At 35.4% G+C, this 15,759-nt stretch overlaps 1 protein-coding gene across 1 annotated transcript; it reads left to right on the top strand.

The window, feature by feature from the left end:
- The first annotated feature begins 9,763 nt into the window (after positions 1-9,763).
- CT83 (cancer/testis antigen 83) lies at positions 9,764-13,324 on the top strand. Its single transcript, XM_059910460.1, has 2 exons — positions 9,764-9,859; positions 13,127-13,324. The coding sequence occupies exons 1-2, from the start codon at positions 9,764-9,766 to the stop codon at positions 13,322-13,324; spliced, it is 294 nt and encodes a 97-aa protein (XP_059766443.1).
- The last annotated feature ends 2,435 nt before the right edge of the window (positions 13,325-15,759 follow it).

Here is a 15,759-nt window from a genome sequence, read left to right as displayed (position 1 = left end):
ACTACCAATGGCATTTTTCACAGAACTAGAACAAAAAAATTTCACAGTTTGTATGGAAACACAAAAGACCCCGAATAGCCAAAGTAATCTTGAGAAAGACAAACAGAGCTGGAGGAATCAGGCTCCCAGACTTCAGACTATACTACAAAGCTACAGTAATCAAGACAGTATGGTACTGGCACAAAAACAGAAAAATAGATCAGTGGAACAGGATAGAAAGCCCAGAGATAAACCCACACATATATGGTCACCTTATCTTTGATAAAGGAGGCAAGAATATACAATGGAGAAAAGACAACCTCTTCAATAAGTGGTGCTAGGAAAACTGGACAGCTACATGTAAAAGAATGAAATTAGAACACTTCCTAACACCATACACAAAAATAAATCCAAGTGGATTAAAGACCTAAATGTAAGGCCAGACACTATAAAACTCTTAGAGGAAAACATAGGCAGAACACTCTATGACATAAATCACAGCAAGATCCTTTTTGACCCACCTCCTAGAGAAATGGAAATAAAAACAAAAATAAACACATGGGACCTAATGAAACTTAAAAGCTTTTGCACAGCAAAGGAAACCATAAACAAGACGAAAAGACAACCCTCAGAATGGGAGAAAATATTTGCAAACAAAGCAACTGACAAAGGATTAATCTCCAAAATATACAAGCAGCTCATGCAACTCAATATCAAAAAAACAAACAACCTAATCCAAAAATGGGCAGAAGACCAAAACAGACATTTCTCCAAAGAAGATAAACAGGTTGCCAACAAACACATGAAAGAATGCTCAACATCACTAATCATTAGAGAAATGCAAATCCAAACTACAATGAGGTATCACCTCACACCAGTCAGAATGGCTATCATCAAAAAATCTACTAACAATAAATGCTGGAGAGGGTGTGGAGAAAAGGGAACCCTCTTGTACTGTTGGTGGGAATGTGAATTGATACAGCCCCTATGGAGAACAGTATGGAGGTTCCTTTAAAAACTAAAAACAGAACTACCATATGACCCAGCAATCCCACCACTGGGCATGTACCCTGAGAAAACCATAATTCAAAAAGAGTCATGTACCACAATGTTCATTGCAGCTCTATTTACAATAGCCAGGACATGGAAACAACCTAAGTGTCCATCGACAGATGAATGGATAAAGAAGATGTGGCACATATATACAATGTTATATTACTCAGCCATAAAAAGAAACGAAACTGAGTTATTTGTAGTGAGGTGGATGGACCTAGAGACTGTCATACAGAGTGAAGTAAGTCAGAAAGGGAAAAACAAATACCGTATGCTAACACATATATATGGAATCTGCAAAAAAAAAAAAAAAAAAAAAAAATGGTTCTGAGGAACCTAGGGACAGGACAGGAATAAAGACGCAGACATAGAGAATGGACTTTAGGACACAGGGAGGGGGAAGGGTAAGCTGGGACGACATGAGAGAGTGGCATGGACACATATACACTATCAAATGTAAAATAGATAGCTAGTGGGAAGCAGCCGCATAGCACAGGGAGATCAGCTCGGTGCTTTGTGTCCACCTAGAGGGGTGGGAGGGAGATGCAAGAGGGAGGAGATATGGGGATATATGTATATGTATAGTTGATTCACTATGTTATACAGCAGAAACTAACACACCATTGTAAAGCAATTATACTCCAATAAAGATGTTAAAAAAAAAACTGGCCAGACCTAATTAGAGGACTCTGTAAGCAGATGTTAAAATTCTCCCACTTTATGGATGTGGAAATTGAGTTCTAGTGATATGAAATAACTGGCCTCAGGTTATGAAGATTATAATTGAAACAAAGAGGATTTGAATACTAATTTTCTGACTAGAAAAATCTATTCTCTTTCTACAATGTAACTGTTCCTACCTGAGAACTAGAGAAATATGTAGAGTCACAGATAGGCTGAAAAGTCCTTCAGGGAGCTTAAAATTTTTAAAATTTAACTATCAAGTCAATGCGACTAGATTCTGGGGGAAGGAGAAAGGGCATTTGTTATTTCTAATGTACACACACGTGCACATAATATTACTAAAAGCAAAAACTTAAAATTGTATATTCAAATACATCTCTAAACTTTGGTAAAGTTGATTCAAAAAAGGTAGCAATGAACAGTCAAAACTCATAGGTAAATTTAAGTAATAACCTGCTAAAAGGATAGTTTTGTTACTATCTTTGGAGGCTTATAGATTTTTGTTCAGCATTCAATCCCACCATATTTTCTTATCAATTTGTAGAATTTCATTCACTCTTTATTTCTTAAAACTTGACTACTCTTTTTTTGAGTACAATTTTAATACACTTTCTACTGAATTATTATAATATAATTTAGAGTAAAATTCAAGGAACAATAATAACAGTATGATACCAAGTCCAGTGTACTATAGACTGATATTAAAATAGAGTCCAGAATAAAAGTCCCCATTACCAGCTTTAGGACTAAAAGAGACCAGGAAATAAATATGATGTAATGGGAAAGAAAAAGTCTAGCTTATTTCAAGGTGCAATTCCTATTTCTCTGTATACAGTTGGCCACAGTCATTTCCTGAAGCTGAATAAATAAAGCAAAACATAAGAACTGGCATCTAAAAACACATATAAAATTAAGTAATAATCATAAGCAGGAATATTTTTTCAATAGAAATGACTTCAATTTAGTTGAAATAGTTTTTCGGGGCTTTCCTGGTAGTGCAGTGGTTAAGAATCTGCCTGCCAATGCACGGGACACAGGTTTGATCCCTGGTCCGGGAAGATCCCACATGCCTCAGAGCAACTAGCCCGTGCACCACAACAACTGAGCCTGTGTGCCACAACTACTGAAGCTCTCGCGCCTAGAGCCTGTGCTCCACAACAAGAGAAGCCACCGCAATGAGAAGCATGCACACCGCAAAGAAGAGTAGCCCCCCACTCACCGCAGCTAGAGAAAGCCCATGAGCAGGAACAAAGACCCAACACAGCCAAAAATAAATAAATAAATAAAGTCATTAAAAAAAAAAGAAATAGTTTTTCTCTTCAGTCAAAAACTGTTGGTAGGAATGTAAATTGATACAGCCACTATGGAGAACAGTATGGAGGTTCCTTAAAAAACTAAAAATAGAATTACCATATGACCCAGCAATCCCACTACTGGGCATGTACCCAGAGAAAACCATAATTCAAAAAGACACATGCACCCCAATGTTCATTGCAGCACTATTTACAATAGCCAGGTCATGGAAGCAGCCTAAATGCCCATCGACAGAAGAATGGATAAAGAAGGTGTGGTACATATATACAATGGAATATTACTCAGCCATAAAAAGAAATGAAATTGAATTATTTGTAGAGACGTGGATGGACCTAGAGACTGTCATACAGAGTGAAGTAAGTCAGAAAGGGAAAAACAAATATTGTATATTAACGCATATATTTGGAATCTAGAAAAATGGTACAGATGAACTAGTGTGCAAGGCAGAAATAGAGACACAGATGTAGAGAACAAACATATGGACACCAAGGGGGGAAAGTGGGGGGGTGGGGGGGGTGGTGGTGGTGGGATGAATTGGGAGATTGGGATTGACATATATGCACTAATATGTATAAAATAGATAACTAATAAGAACCTGCTGTATAAAACAAAATATTCCCCCAAAAATGGACAAAAAAACAAACAAAAAATACCCATATTTTAAACCACTTTTCACATTCAGTTTATCTTCCAATAGTTACCAGGCTAGATTAATGTGGAGACTAGAGGACAGCAGTTCCTTTCAAATTTATGTGACTTCGGTCAGGGCTTTCACCATATCTTCATTGGATCCACCTTAACCTCTTCTGTCCAGAGCAGGCTTTCATGGAAAAAATAATGAACTGTGCAAAACCTGTAGAATGTATGTGTCTAAAGCATCATCTGACATTTTGTAGAGACTGCTTTCCAGACAATAGAAACAGTGGGCTCTGATCCTCATCTTAGAACCTAACTACTACACTAAGACACCACAGAAAAAAAATGTGACCCGATCCCTACCCATGATGGCAAAGGCCAAATGGGGAACCTAGACATTTATGCTCACAAGGCTGTAATAAGGCTCTCCAACACCCCTGATTAGGAGGCTCAGAGAAAGTCAAATAGAAAACAGGGACTTTCAACACCAATCCCTGCAACGAATCCCATCCCTATGGCGTCAGTGGATACTACATGGGGGTCCTGAGCTTACTTCCCACCCACCATTAATGAGACGCTGTATTCCCTCCCTGCTGAGGTTGTGTCAAAGGAGGTCTGGTGGAGAGTCAGGACTTTTACCATTACGGAGATGCAGTGAAGTCACCCCTACCATGGTGTCAGTGGAGACCATGTGGGGAGCTGGAAGTCCACTCCTAACAGCAGAAATGAGTTCACCCTTCTTCAACACTCAGATGTCAATGGAAGCCAAGTTGGGAATCTTTACTTCTACTCAAACTGACAGTAATGAGGCAGCATCTCTTCTTTCACTGCCAGAGCATTGTCAGAGAAAAGAGAAAATCAGCAAAAAATCCTGAAGGTTTCAGTGCTACCCAGAATCTCATAATATGAAAATGTCCAAATTTCAATAGAAAGTCACTCATCATACTAAGAAGCTGGATGATCCCAAACAGAACAAGAATAGACAGTCAGTAAATGCCAAGTCCAAGAGGATAGACAGAGATGTTGAATTAACTAAAAGGAAAAAATTGGCAACCCCATAAATGTATATCCAGCAAAAATACCCTTCAGTAATAAAGGGAAAATCAAGACATTCTCAGATGAGAGAAAAACTAAGAGAATTTCTTGCCAACAAACATACTGTAAAAGAATGGCTAAAAGGATTCCTCTAAACCAAAGGGAAACGATAAAAGAAAGAACCTTGGAACATCAGGAAGTAAGAAAGAGCATGGCAAGCAAAAATATGGGTGAATACAATATGCTTTTCTTCTTCTCCTGAGTTTTCTAAATTATATTTGATGGTTTAAAAAAAAAAAGTAAAACTGTTTGATGTGGTTTTAAATGTATGTAGAAGAAATATTTAAGACAACTATATTACAAAACAGGGAGGGAAAAGGGACATAAAGGGAGGTACTATTTCAATATTTCACTCAGAATGGTAAAATAAGGACACCAGTAGAAACCGCAATTAAGGGACATTCTACAAAATACCTGAGAGCCTAGAGGAGCGTAAGGAGACATGATAGCTAAATGTATTGTATTTCCTGGATGTGATCCTAGAATAGAAAAAGAACATTAGATTAAAAAAAAAAACTGAGGAAATCTGAATAAAGTATGGAGTTTAGTTTAAAATAATGTACCAATATTAGTTCATTGATTGTGGCAGATTTACCATACTAATGTAAGATGTTAATAATAAGGGTATGGATATATGTGAACTCTTTGTACTAGCTTTGCAATTTTTCTATGAATGTATAGCTATTCTAAAGTTTAAAGTTTCCTTTAAAAAATTACTAGGCCATAAAGAAAACCTATGCTAAATGACTGATTTCATTCTCCAAACACAATACAGTAATAGAACAATAGAAAAGCAACTATAAATATCTAAAATGATTATAGAGATTATAAAAATAAATGAAAACCATGATGAAAGCACGGATTTGTAAAAAAAAAGAACATTTTTTTCTTAATCAATGGTTCAAAGAAGAAATCATAAAGGAAACGGTTATATATTTAGAATTAAATAATCACAAAAATACTACATATAAGAATTTACTATACAACTATAGTAATTAAAACAGCTTGATATTGATGGAGCCTTCAGACTAATGAAACGGAAATGAAGCCAAGTGTATATGCATACATTTGTACATATATGAAAAATTAGCATATAATAGAGATGATGTCAAAATTAGGAGAATACAAGCTTTCCAATAAATGGTGTTGGTTCAATTGAGTATATATGAAGAAAAATAAAATTGGAACCCAACATCACATAATAATAAAAATCAATTCCCAGTGGATGTAAAAACCAAATATGAAAAAAAAAACTATTGGAGAAAACGTAGAGGACTATCTGTATGATTTGTGGGTGTCAGTGGCTTTCTCATACAAGAACCCAAAGCTAAAACTATACAGTAAAATATCAAAATTTTAGTATGCAATAATTTAAATTTTTCCATATGACAAAAGACAAGGTAAAATTAGAAGATACAGCTGGGAGAAGACATTTCCAACATGTATAACCAAAACCAGGTTGGCGGGGGTCAAGAATCCACAAAGAACTCCTATATATTTGTTTTTTTAAAAAACTTGTTAAAAGATGATCAAAGAATATGGACAAGTAATTCACAGAGGAGGAATATGAATAGTCAATAAACATATGAAAGGATCATATAGTACCTCTAGTCTTAATTTTTTGAGGACCCTCCATTCTGTTTCCCATAGTGTCTGCACCAATTTACATTCTTATCAACAGTGCGTGAGGGTTCCCTTCTCTCCAATTCTCGCCAGTATTTGTTATTTGTTGTTTCTTTGATGATAGCCATTCTGACAGATATGAGGTGATATCTCATTGTGGGTTTGATTTGCAATATGCACCCCTATGTTCATTGCAGCATTATATACAATAGCCAAGATATGAAAACAACCATGAATGGAAAAAGAAGAATGAGTATCCACATTTATCATCATCGAGGATTAGTTTCTTTAAAATATTAGTCAAATATCAATATATACACCTCACTTTAACTTTTATTTCTTTGATTGCTAGACTGAGCATTATTATTATTATAATTTTTTGTCAATTGTTTTACTTCTTTTTTTATGTTCTTACCCATTTTCTACTAGAATATTCATCTTTGTTCTGAGATTTCCAGTCTCTTTCCATGTCGACACATTCCCGTTCTAACACCACATTGTTTTAAAAAGTGTTTCTTTAATGCATTTTTATATAAGCAAGTATCTTCTCCTTATTTTTGTTCTTCAAAAATTTCTTGGCTGTCTTATATTTTAAAACTTCCAGATGAATGTTAAAAGCATTTTCTCAAGTTTCAAAAATCCTCTTGAGATTTTGATCTGAATTACAGTAAAATTACATCTGAATTTTTGAAAACTTGGCATGTTTATATTGTTTAGTCTTCCTATCCAGGAACATGTTATTCTTCTACATTTATGTAAATCTTGTATCTCTCCCAGTAAAGTTTTGTAATTTTCTTCAGCCAATTTTTTTTTTCTGGGTATTTTGTGTATTATACTGTCATTGTAAGTGGTCTTGTTTTCCTACTATATTTTCTAACTAGTTATTACCAGTATATAAGAAAGCTCTTTAATCTGTTCATTTACTTTGCATCCAGGCACTTTACTAAACTCATTAGATCTAAGATTTTTTATGTAGAATCTTTTAGATTTTCTATGCAGGTATTTCTTACTGCATTCACTGGAATTTCTATACCATTATTAAATGATTATAGTGATGGAGCACAGTTGTCTTTTTCTTGATGTTGATTATAATGTCTCCAGTGTGTTGTTGTTACAGATGTTGTGGGTTATTGTTTTCATCTCAATATCATAATATTAAGGACCTATTCTTTCATGCCCAGGCTTTTAAAAAATTAATGTTTAGTTTTGTTAATCCAGAAATGGGTATTGAAATTTAGTAAATGCCTCTTTTGGACGTCTATTGAGATAGTCTTATAATATCGTCTTTTTTTTTTTTTTTTTTTTTTTTGACCTATGGAAATGATATACTAACAGATTTCCTAATGTTGTCATCCTAACATTCGGAAATAAATTATATTTGGTGATATCATTTTTTTAATATTGTCCATATTTTATTTGCTTAGTGCTTTATTTTAGATTTTTTTCATTTTAAGAGAATCGGTCTTTAAATTCTCTGTGCTATATTTGGCAAGATTTTATGTCAGGGTTATGTTAGCTTCAGAAAATGCTTTAGGGAGCTTTCCCTCTTTTGCCAAGATCTGACTTTTTAAATTACTGGCTAATTAAATATTACATGAAAATCTGAAAAAAAAACCCATAAATAATCAGTCTGGGAATTTGAATATAGCTTCCCAATAGAATATAAGCTGCAAGGAAGATTTTTGTCTGTTTTGTTCACAACTGTATCCCTACTGTTCTAGAACAGTGCCTGGTATTCAGTAAACGTTTGTTGAATAAATGGAAAGTAATGAATAGTCTCCCGGACCTTTGGTAGAGTTGTTTGGAAGGTTTCTTTTTCCTGATTTATCCCGTGTTTTGCTCTATAAAGTTCTTCTAGGGCGTCACTTACACACACACACACATACCACCCCTCAAAAAAAAACACTGGTTTATTTTAGACAACTCAACTATATGTATTACTAGAAAAATCATGTATTGTACTTAAATTTCCCACTGACATTAAGAACAATTATCATATTTTCCATTATTACAAGTTATAAAAAAGCTGCAAATTATATTTTAATACAATTTTCAGGTTGGCATTTCAAAGTTTCAGTGACAAACATAATGAATTGTTAAAGTCTCAATTTGAGATGGACATTGTACCTCATTCTCTTAGTAAAAAAGCTAAAAGCAATTTTTCTTCCAAGTCCCTTAATACTTTCCAGAACATATTACGGCTCTAAAGGTCACTTAAAATAAGCTCTAAATGTCACTTAAAGTAAAACAATGCCACTGAAAATAAAATATCAGATTTAAGCATCATCATTCAGATTATATAATCTTTTTATTTTGCCTATATTACAGCATCAGAGGTGATATGGGGGTAGAGGAACAAAAAATTTCTCAAGTTAGGGTTGATCATAACATACACAGTCTTTAGCCTTTTTCTTTTCAAATAAAAGAAATATGGTCTAGTAATTTTGACTCAAATATGATTAATTTGAAAGGGCATGTTCTCAGCAAAATTCTATGGCAATTTATATGTAGTGAAGTCTGGATTATGGTGTCACAGATCAATGATCTGTGCTATATTTAACAAATACAACATACCACTTATTTATTTGGCCCTGGATAATATGGTGCAATTCCAAATGAAAGGAAGCTGTAATTGAAAAGTACAGAGCAACCAAAAAAAATGAAATAAACCTACAATGCCCTCTGTTGATGAAATATGTGACTAGAGAATGCATGATCAGAAAGAAAAAATTCAACATATGTTTCTTAGTTCATTTTTGTTTAGTTTCTCTAAAATATGTCCTAATTGAATTTCATAAAATAAACGTTTTATGTTCTTCTGTTTTTACAGCAATCAGCACAAAATTATGTCAGTTAATAGGAAAAAGTATCAACATATAAATGGTTAGTGCAGTAGGCCCAGTCACGTGGCCTTGAATAGGTGTGATCTACTCGGAACTTGTTCTCAAAGAACAACAATTGGAAGGGAAGAACCATTTTTAGACAATTTCAATTAAAGCAAGGTGGAAGATGTAGATGGGTGGAATTCTGAACAAGCCAGATTGCTGTCCTCCCCCCTCATTTTCCCTAATCTTCAAATATCAGCCAAGCCCTTACAAATGATGGAGTTCATGTGCGTCTTATGGGTGCAAGGATGGTTGGTATCCTGAGACAAATTCTAAATCCCCTCCTTTAGAAGATGTCACAGAGATTGATAGACATCCTTCAATAATTCCTCATCCTCTCTTTCTCAGTAGCATAACCATAAATTTTGATTGGGCTTATCAGTACCCAGAATAAATACTGTATTTCTTGGCCTCCTTTGCAGCTAGATTTGGCCATGTATCTACATTCTGGCCAGTAAAATGAAAGTGATAGTATCATGTGCAACTTTGGGGAAATGTCCTTAAAAGAAAGGAGGCACGTCCTTCTCACATCTTCCACCAGCCTGGTAACAGAACAGTTCAGCAACAACTTGGACCATGAGGTGGAAGATGTATGTTGAAGATGACAAAGCAACAGAATGTAACAGACCAGGGTTCCCAATACGTTTATGAATCTCCCGTGCCCACACTGAATTGCTTGTCTTTTAATCAACTCTTTTTGTTTAAGTTATTGTTGCAGTGAAATATTATTCAGCTTTAAAAGGAAGGAAATTCTGACAAGGGCTACAACATGGATGAACCTTGAAGACATTATGCTAAGTGAAATAAACCAGTCACAACGCAACAAATATTGTGTAATACCACTTATATAAGGTACCTAGTATAGTCAAATTCATAGAGACAGAGAGTAGAATGGTGGTTTCCAGGGCATGTGTGGAGGTGAGAATAGGAAGCTAGTGTTTAATGAGTACAGATTTTCAATTGGGAAAGATGAAAAAGTTTTGGAGATGGATGGTGGTGATGGTTGCACAACAATGCGAATGTACCTACTGCCACAGAACTGTACACTTAAAATTGGTTAAAATGTTAAGTTCTATGTTTTATATACTTTATGACAATTTTAAAAATGCCCAGAAAAAGTCAATGTTAGCAACAGTCAATGTGCATGATGAGACTATTTTCCCAAATCTTTGAGGTGCTCCCTTGGATACCAGTAAGATCAAAATTCAAAATTCTATTGTTAGAGACAATGTTACTGGCCTTTACTCAATTTTATTTGATGAAATAAGAAATTAAATGTTAAGATAACCACAATTACATGCCAAAGGAAGCGTTATCACCCAACTATTAAATATTTAAATCCTTCAGTGTTCTATTCTTACTTCTCTTTCAGTTTGTACGCCCTACACTGACATGAGGGAGTTTCTTACACATCTAGAGCTTCAATTGTCATTTATATGCAGATGCCTCCCAAATGTACGTTTTCACTTATTTCCCTGAGATCAATTATTTTATGTTTCAAAGTCACCTCAAACTCAACATGTCCAACACCAAATTCACGATCAGCGTCCCCATACTTGGTTATTTCCCATCCATCCAATTGAGTAGGCCATAAAGCCAGGACCTTCACTCTCCTTTACATCTCATATCCTATTATAAGCTCCTGTGCCATCATGTACTTCTTATCACTTATCTCATTAATACTTTTACATTATTTCTGTGAGTATTTGATTGATTAATGTCTATCTCTCACACTAGAGTGCACATTCCAGGTGAGCAGAGACTTTATTTTTGCCCATAGTCATATTCCCAGAATACAGCACAGTGCCCACCCTTTATGTGGGAGTTTAATAAATACGTGTTAAATAAATCTTTAAGCTCTGAACTCATAATTGGGAAATAAGTTTGATATGAAAAATGTATACATGTAATTCCTCTCCTTCCTGTCTATATGAAGATTTGAGTTATTCCCCAAGCAGGGTTAGTGGATTACACTTTGACACTCATCTTGAGATTACCCTGGCTATTGCTTTTAGTTCTGCGTTTTAGTTCAGTGCCGTTTTGTACATTTACCTGAATTTCTTGAACGCTTCTAACTTGTCTAGTACAATGATTCCTGTATCTATCCCCTCTCATTATCTAATCCAAATATACTGTTCAATTCCTTGGGTGGAGAATAGTAAATACTTGAGGCTCACAAGTGTAGGTAGAGGTCCTGGGGATGGGGATGAGGGTAAGGGAATGGGAGAGTTTATCTCAGGACTCATACTCTGTGGGTTCAAGTCGTGCTTTTGCTACTAGTTTCAAATGAGTTTACTTAACACCTGAATCTGTTTCTGCATTTCCAAAAGTAGACACAGTATTAAAAATACGTATAGCACAAAATGATTGTGAGAACTATGTGGAGGAACGACCCTGGAATTACTTTTTAAACTGTACAGTGACACAAATGTACATTAACTATCCCAGTGTGAATAGGGTTGGAGTGAATCCTAAAATAGCAGCGGGGCTAGGGAGGAGGTATTTGGCCAAGACTCACAATTTGTAGGTAACTACTTTTACAGCCTTTCTACTTCGTTTTTGAACTTGTTTTTGAAATGAATAATGGAGTGGTTGCAGCAAAGATAAATTTATCTTAACAAAAAAAAAAAGGAAGGGGGAGCATTTTTAAAATCTAGTATTTAACCAGTCAATTTAGAGTCTGTACTTCTACCATGTTTCAGCTTCCCGAAAATCCCAAACTCTCCCCTCGTCTCTAACTCTGTAACCAGGTGGGCGGTTAGTAGGCGCTGCCTGGTTTCCTGAAAGCCGGTGTTACGTCATCAGGTTGTGAGTAGCGCCCCGCTGCGTGTGCTCAATTGTGAGGTCACAAGCCCTCTCCAGTATATAAGGCTGGACGCTGCCGCGCGTCCCAGTGGCACCAGGCGCTTAGCATACTGGTCAGCGGCTTCCGTGGTCTGAGCGGCTAGCAGCCCCCTGCTTCCCAACTACCAGCCGAGTGCTTCGCTGCCCGAGAAGAGTGAAGGGGCCATAGAGGAGCCATGAGTCTCCTGTTCCTGCTAGTGAGCTGCGTTCTGTTCGCCTTCTGGAAAATCCTGTTTCAGGTAAAGGGTACAAGAGCAATTGGAATTAGATGAAGCTCGATGAATACATGGACTGGGGAGGGGCCGTGTTTAAGAGAGTAGAAAGATAGTAAAATAAGAGTAAGGGGGAGGTCACCTCATTCCTTTTTCTTTTGAAAGAGCCCCAGATGTTGACTCTTTCCCCGCACGCTTCTCTCATATTGACCAGCGGGTCCACAGCTGAAGTATGTTATAAAAAGCCCCAAGTCACTAAGTGCTATGGTCAGCTTTTCACCCACTTGAAAAGTACAGCAGAAAGCACCCACTCCCCAGCACTACCTCCCATTTTAAGAATCTGTACTTTCTCTCTTCTTTGGCTTCTACTGCCACATGTGTTTCTGTTTGCCTCTTCCTCCCTTGTATTTGCCTTTTCAGCCATCTTTATAAGAGCTTTTGGGGGCATTCACAAGTAATTAAGGTCAAAATGTGGGTTTCCTGGTGATATTTAAAGTTCCAAGTGAAGTGCCTTTAGATAGGAATCAGACAGGATCCCAGTATAGACCTACTGGAATGCCCAAGAAATGTAAGCCAAGGGTATGGCATTTTGGCATTAAAAGGCTACTTTAATTTTTTTTTTCTCAGTCTGTGTTTGGGAAGGGCATATTTCCAAATCAGTGCATTCATTCAACAGATTTTTAATCTTGGGGGAGGACAATCAGTTCATTTTGGTAAACCAAGACTAAGGATGTTATTTGGTGGTATTTGGATATTACTAAACTCAATAAACTACATATGTATAATTTCCTTCCCTTACAGAGAAACACTGGTGAAATGTCATCAAATTCGACTTCTCCTGCACTGGTAAGATCATCCTCTTCTACTCAGTCAACTAAGAGCAATACTGATAAGTGTCTTTCAGTCAACAGTCAATGGGATATTAATCTCCAAAACTCGATAGCCATGCAGAGGAAACTATTTGTAAACCTCAGCATCATGGAATACAATCTGGCTTAATTGGAACGATTCCTAGTTACTAAGGGTTTAAATCGTGCATTAAGTTAACCGGAAATCCGCTAACAAGCCTACAGAATGTAATGACACTGGAGGCAATCATTAAAGGCACTTTGAGTGGATTCATTTGAGTATATGTGTTTATACCAAATTAATTATTATTTAAAAGGGGAGGGGATGCCAAGTCAGATACAAAATTCAGACATTTGTCAGTTTGCTCACTCACATTTAAAGAATTGATTATGTTGCTAATATATATTTCACTGGGAAGGGAATGAAAGCACAATAGAAAAAGAAACAGTTTGAGTTGTTTTCTTTTTAATAAGCTACACTAAAAAGAATATTGAGATACAGTGATTTTAATTTCACTCAAGTGTGAAAAACAGTTTTTTCTAATGGTTTACAATACAATACTGTAAATGTCTCCAAGTTTGCATTAAAGTAAGTGGGATTTGATGGAACTCTTTCCATTATGCAGAATAGTCTTTCTTACCACTGTTGAATCTGTGTAATAATAATACTAAGAGCTACCACTGAGCACCCTAAAATGTGCCAGGCACTCTGTTAAGATCTGTACTTTACACAATTGTAAAGATAGTCACAGAAACTCTTAACTACTCTTTGTAGTCAGCTCTTGAAGTGGATTTCTTTTCCAGTACCACCACTACCACCAATTAGATATTATCAGTATTTCATTAGAAGTGTGCCTAAATCTTCCCTGAACTGCAAGAGTCACCGCAGAAAATTGCATGCATTTTTTTATTTGGTGAAAAATCCACACCTCAAATAACACCAAAATATAAGGGTAGAATGCATGTAATATAATATGGATTAAAGTTAACGTCTAAGCTGTAGTTATCTATTTCAAATAGTATTTTATAAAATCCAGTATAATTGAGGAATTAACAATCTGTTGACATTCACTAACAGCATTTGAGCTACGCTCAGAGAAAACCCTCAAAATATCTAACACAAGTTCATCTTATATATGTACATAATTCACTGAGGTTGTTCAATTACAGGCCTACCTATCTACCTACCTTCATGCCCCCTCCCCCCAAAATAAGTTACCAGTTAAGAAGTTAAGCTTCAATCAAAAGGAAGAGGAAAAGGAATTTAAAATGTATAAGAAATTAAGGCTTAAAATTATTCTTTTATTCCTCATTTGACAAGAACAAAAAGCCAGCAGTAGTATATGAGGTTCTTAAACTTTTCTGAGTCACAGATCATTTTTGATATTCTAGTGAAAACTATGTACTCTCACCCTAGAAAAATGCATACACACATACACGTAGAAAAATATTACATGTAATTTCAGCTTCATACATTCTCTGAAGCCCAGGTTAAGAACCTTAAGAATAAATGAAAAGTTTCTTACATAGTTAGGTAATGTTCACCATCCTAGGCTGTGATAGTAAACCAGTTGTCAGTGATATATAATCAATGTATAAATCTATTAGTGGATGGATCTAGAGACTGTCATACAGAGTGAAGTAAGTCAGAAAGAGAAAAACAAATATCGTATATTAACACATATATGTGGAACCTAGACACAGATGTGGAGGACAAACGTATGGGCACCGAGGGGGGAAAGTGGTGGGGGTGGAGGTGGGATGAATTGGGAGACTGGGATTGACATGTATACACTAATATGTATAAAATGGATAACTAATAAGAACCTGCTGTATAAAAAATAAATAAAATAAAATTCAAAAAAAAAAGTGGATGGAGCACTTAGAACCCCCATGAGTTGTCAAAAAAAAAATCTATTAGTGATATAATATGTTTTCATTAGCTTTTGTAAGCAAACTGGGATATAGGACTTTCTAATTTGGCTGCCCTCATTCTTGACAAGTTTCACACGTTTATCTCCTGTAAGTATGTAAATAAGTTACCACCCATAAGTAGTAACTTATTCAGATAAGACAAAATCATTCTACTTGATCTATTAACTAGAAGTAATCAAAGCTTCTGGATTCCATTTTCTAGATTTATCACTTACTGGCCATAGGATCCTTAGTTTTCTGTCTTACTTCACTATTTGTAAATAAAGAATGTAACCACTAAGTTCACCTAGAAAAAGTGAGCCATGAATACATGAAGTTTTTAGACATATGAACCAAAAGTATTAAGCTACAGTCATCATATTATATACACAGTCTATTTTTTTCATATATATGGCATTTCTAATTAAGTGAGGCTTTCAATTTTAACACTGTCTTTTAAATATATTGATTTATTTTCCCCAGCTTTATGGAAAGGAAGGATTATGTACTAAGAAAACGTAAGCAAGTGATATTTAAAACCTTGTATAATAGAAAATATAACTATTTTCTAAATAACCAGTTCAAAATAAAACCTTCAATATATTAGAAAAATATTATTTTTAATATTTTATTGTGAAATAGAGGCAGCTATGTGTGTGTTAAGATAATCTT

The sequence above is a fragment of the Balaenoptera ricei genome, chromosome X (assembly GCF_028023285.1).
Source record: "Balaenoptera ricei isolate mBalRic1 chromosome X, mBalRic1.hap2, whole genome shotgun sequence".
NCBI lineage: Eukaryota > Metazoa > Chordata > Mammalia > Artiodactyla > Balaenopteridae > Balaenoptera > Balaenoptera ricei.
Note: the sequence above shows the minus strand (reverse complement) of the source record. Positions and strands in the feature narration are given on the sequence as shown.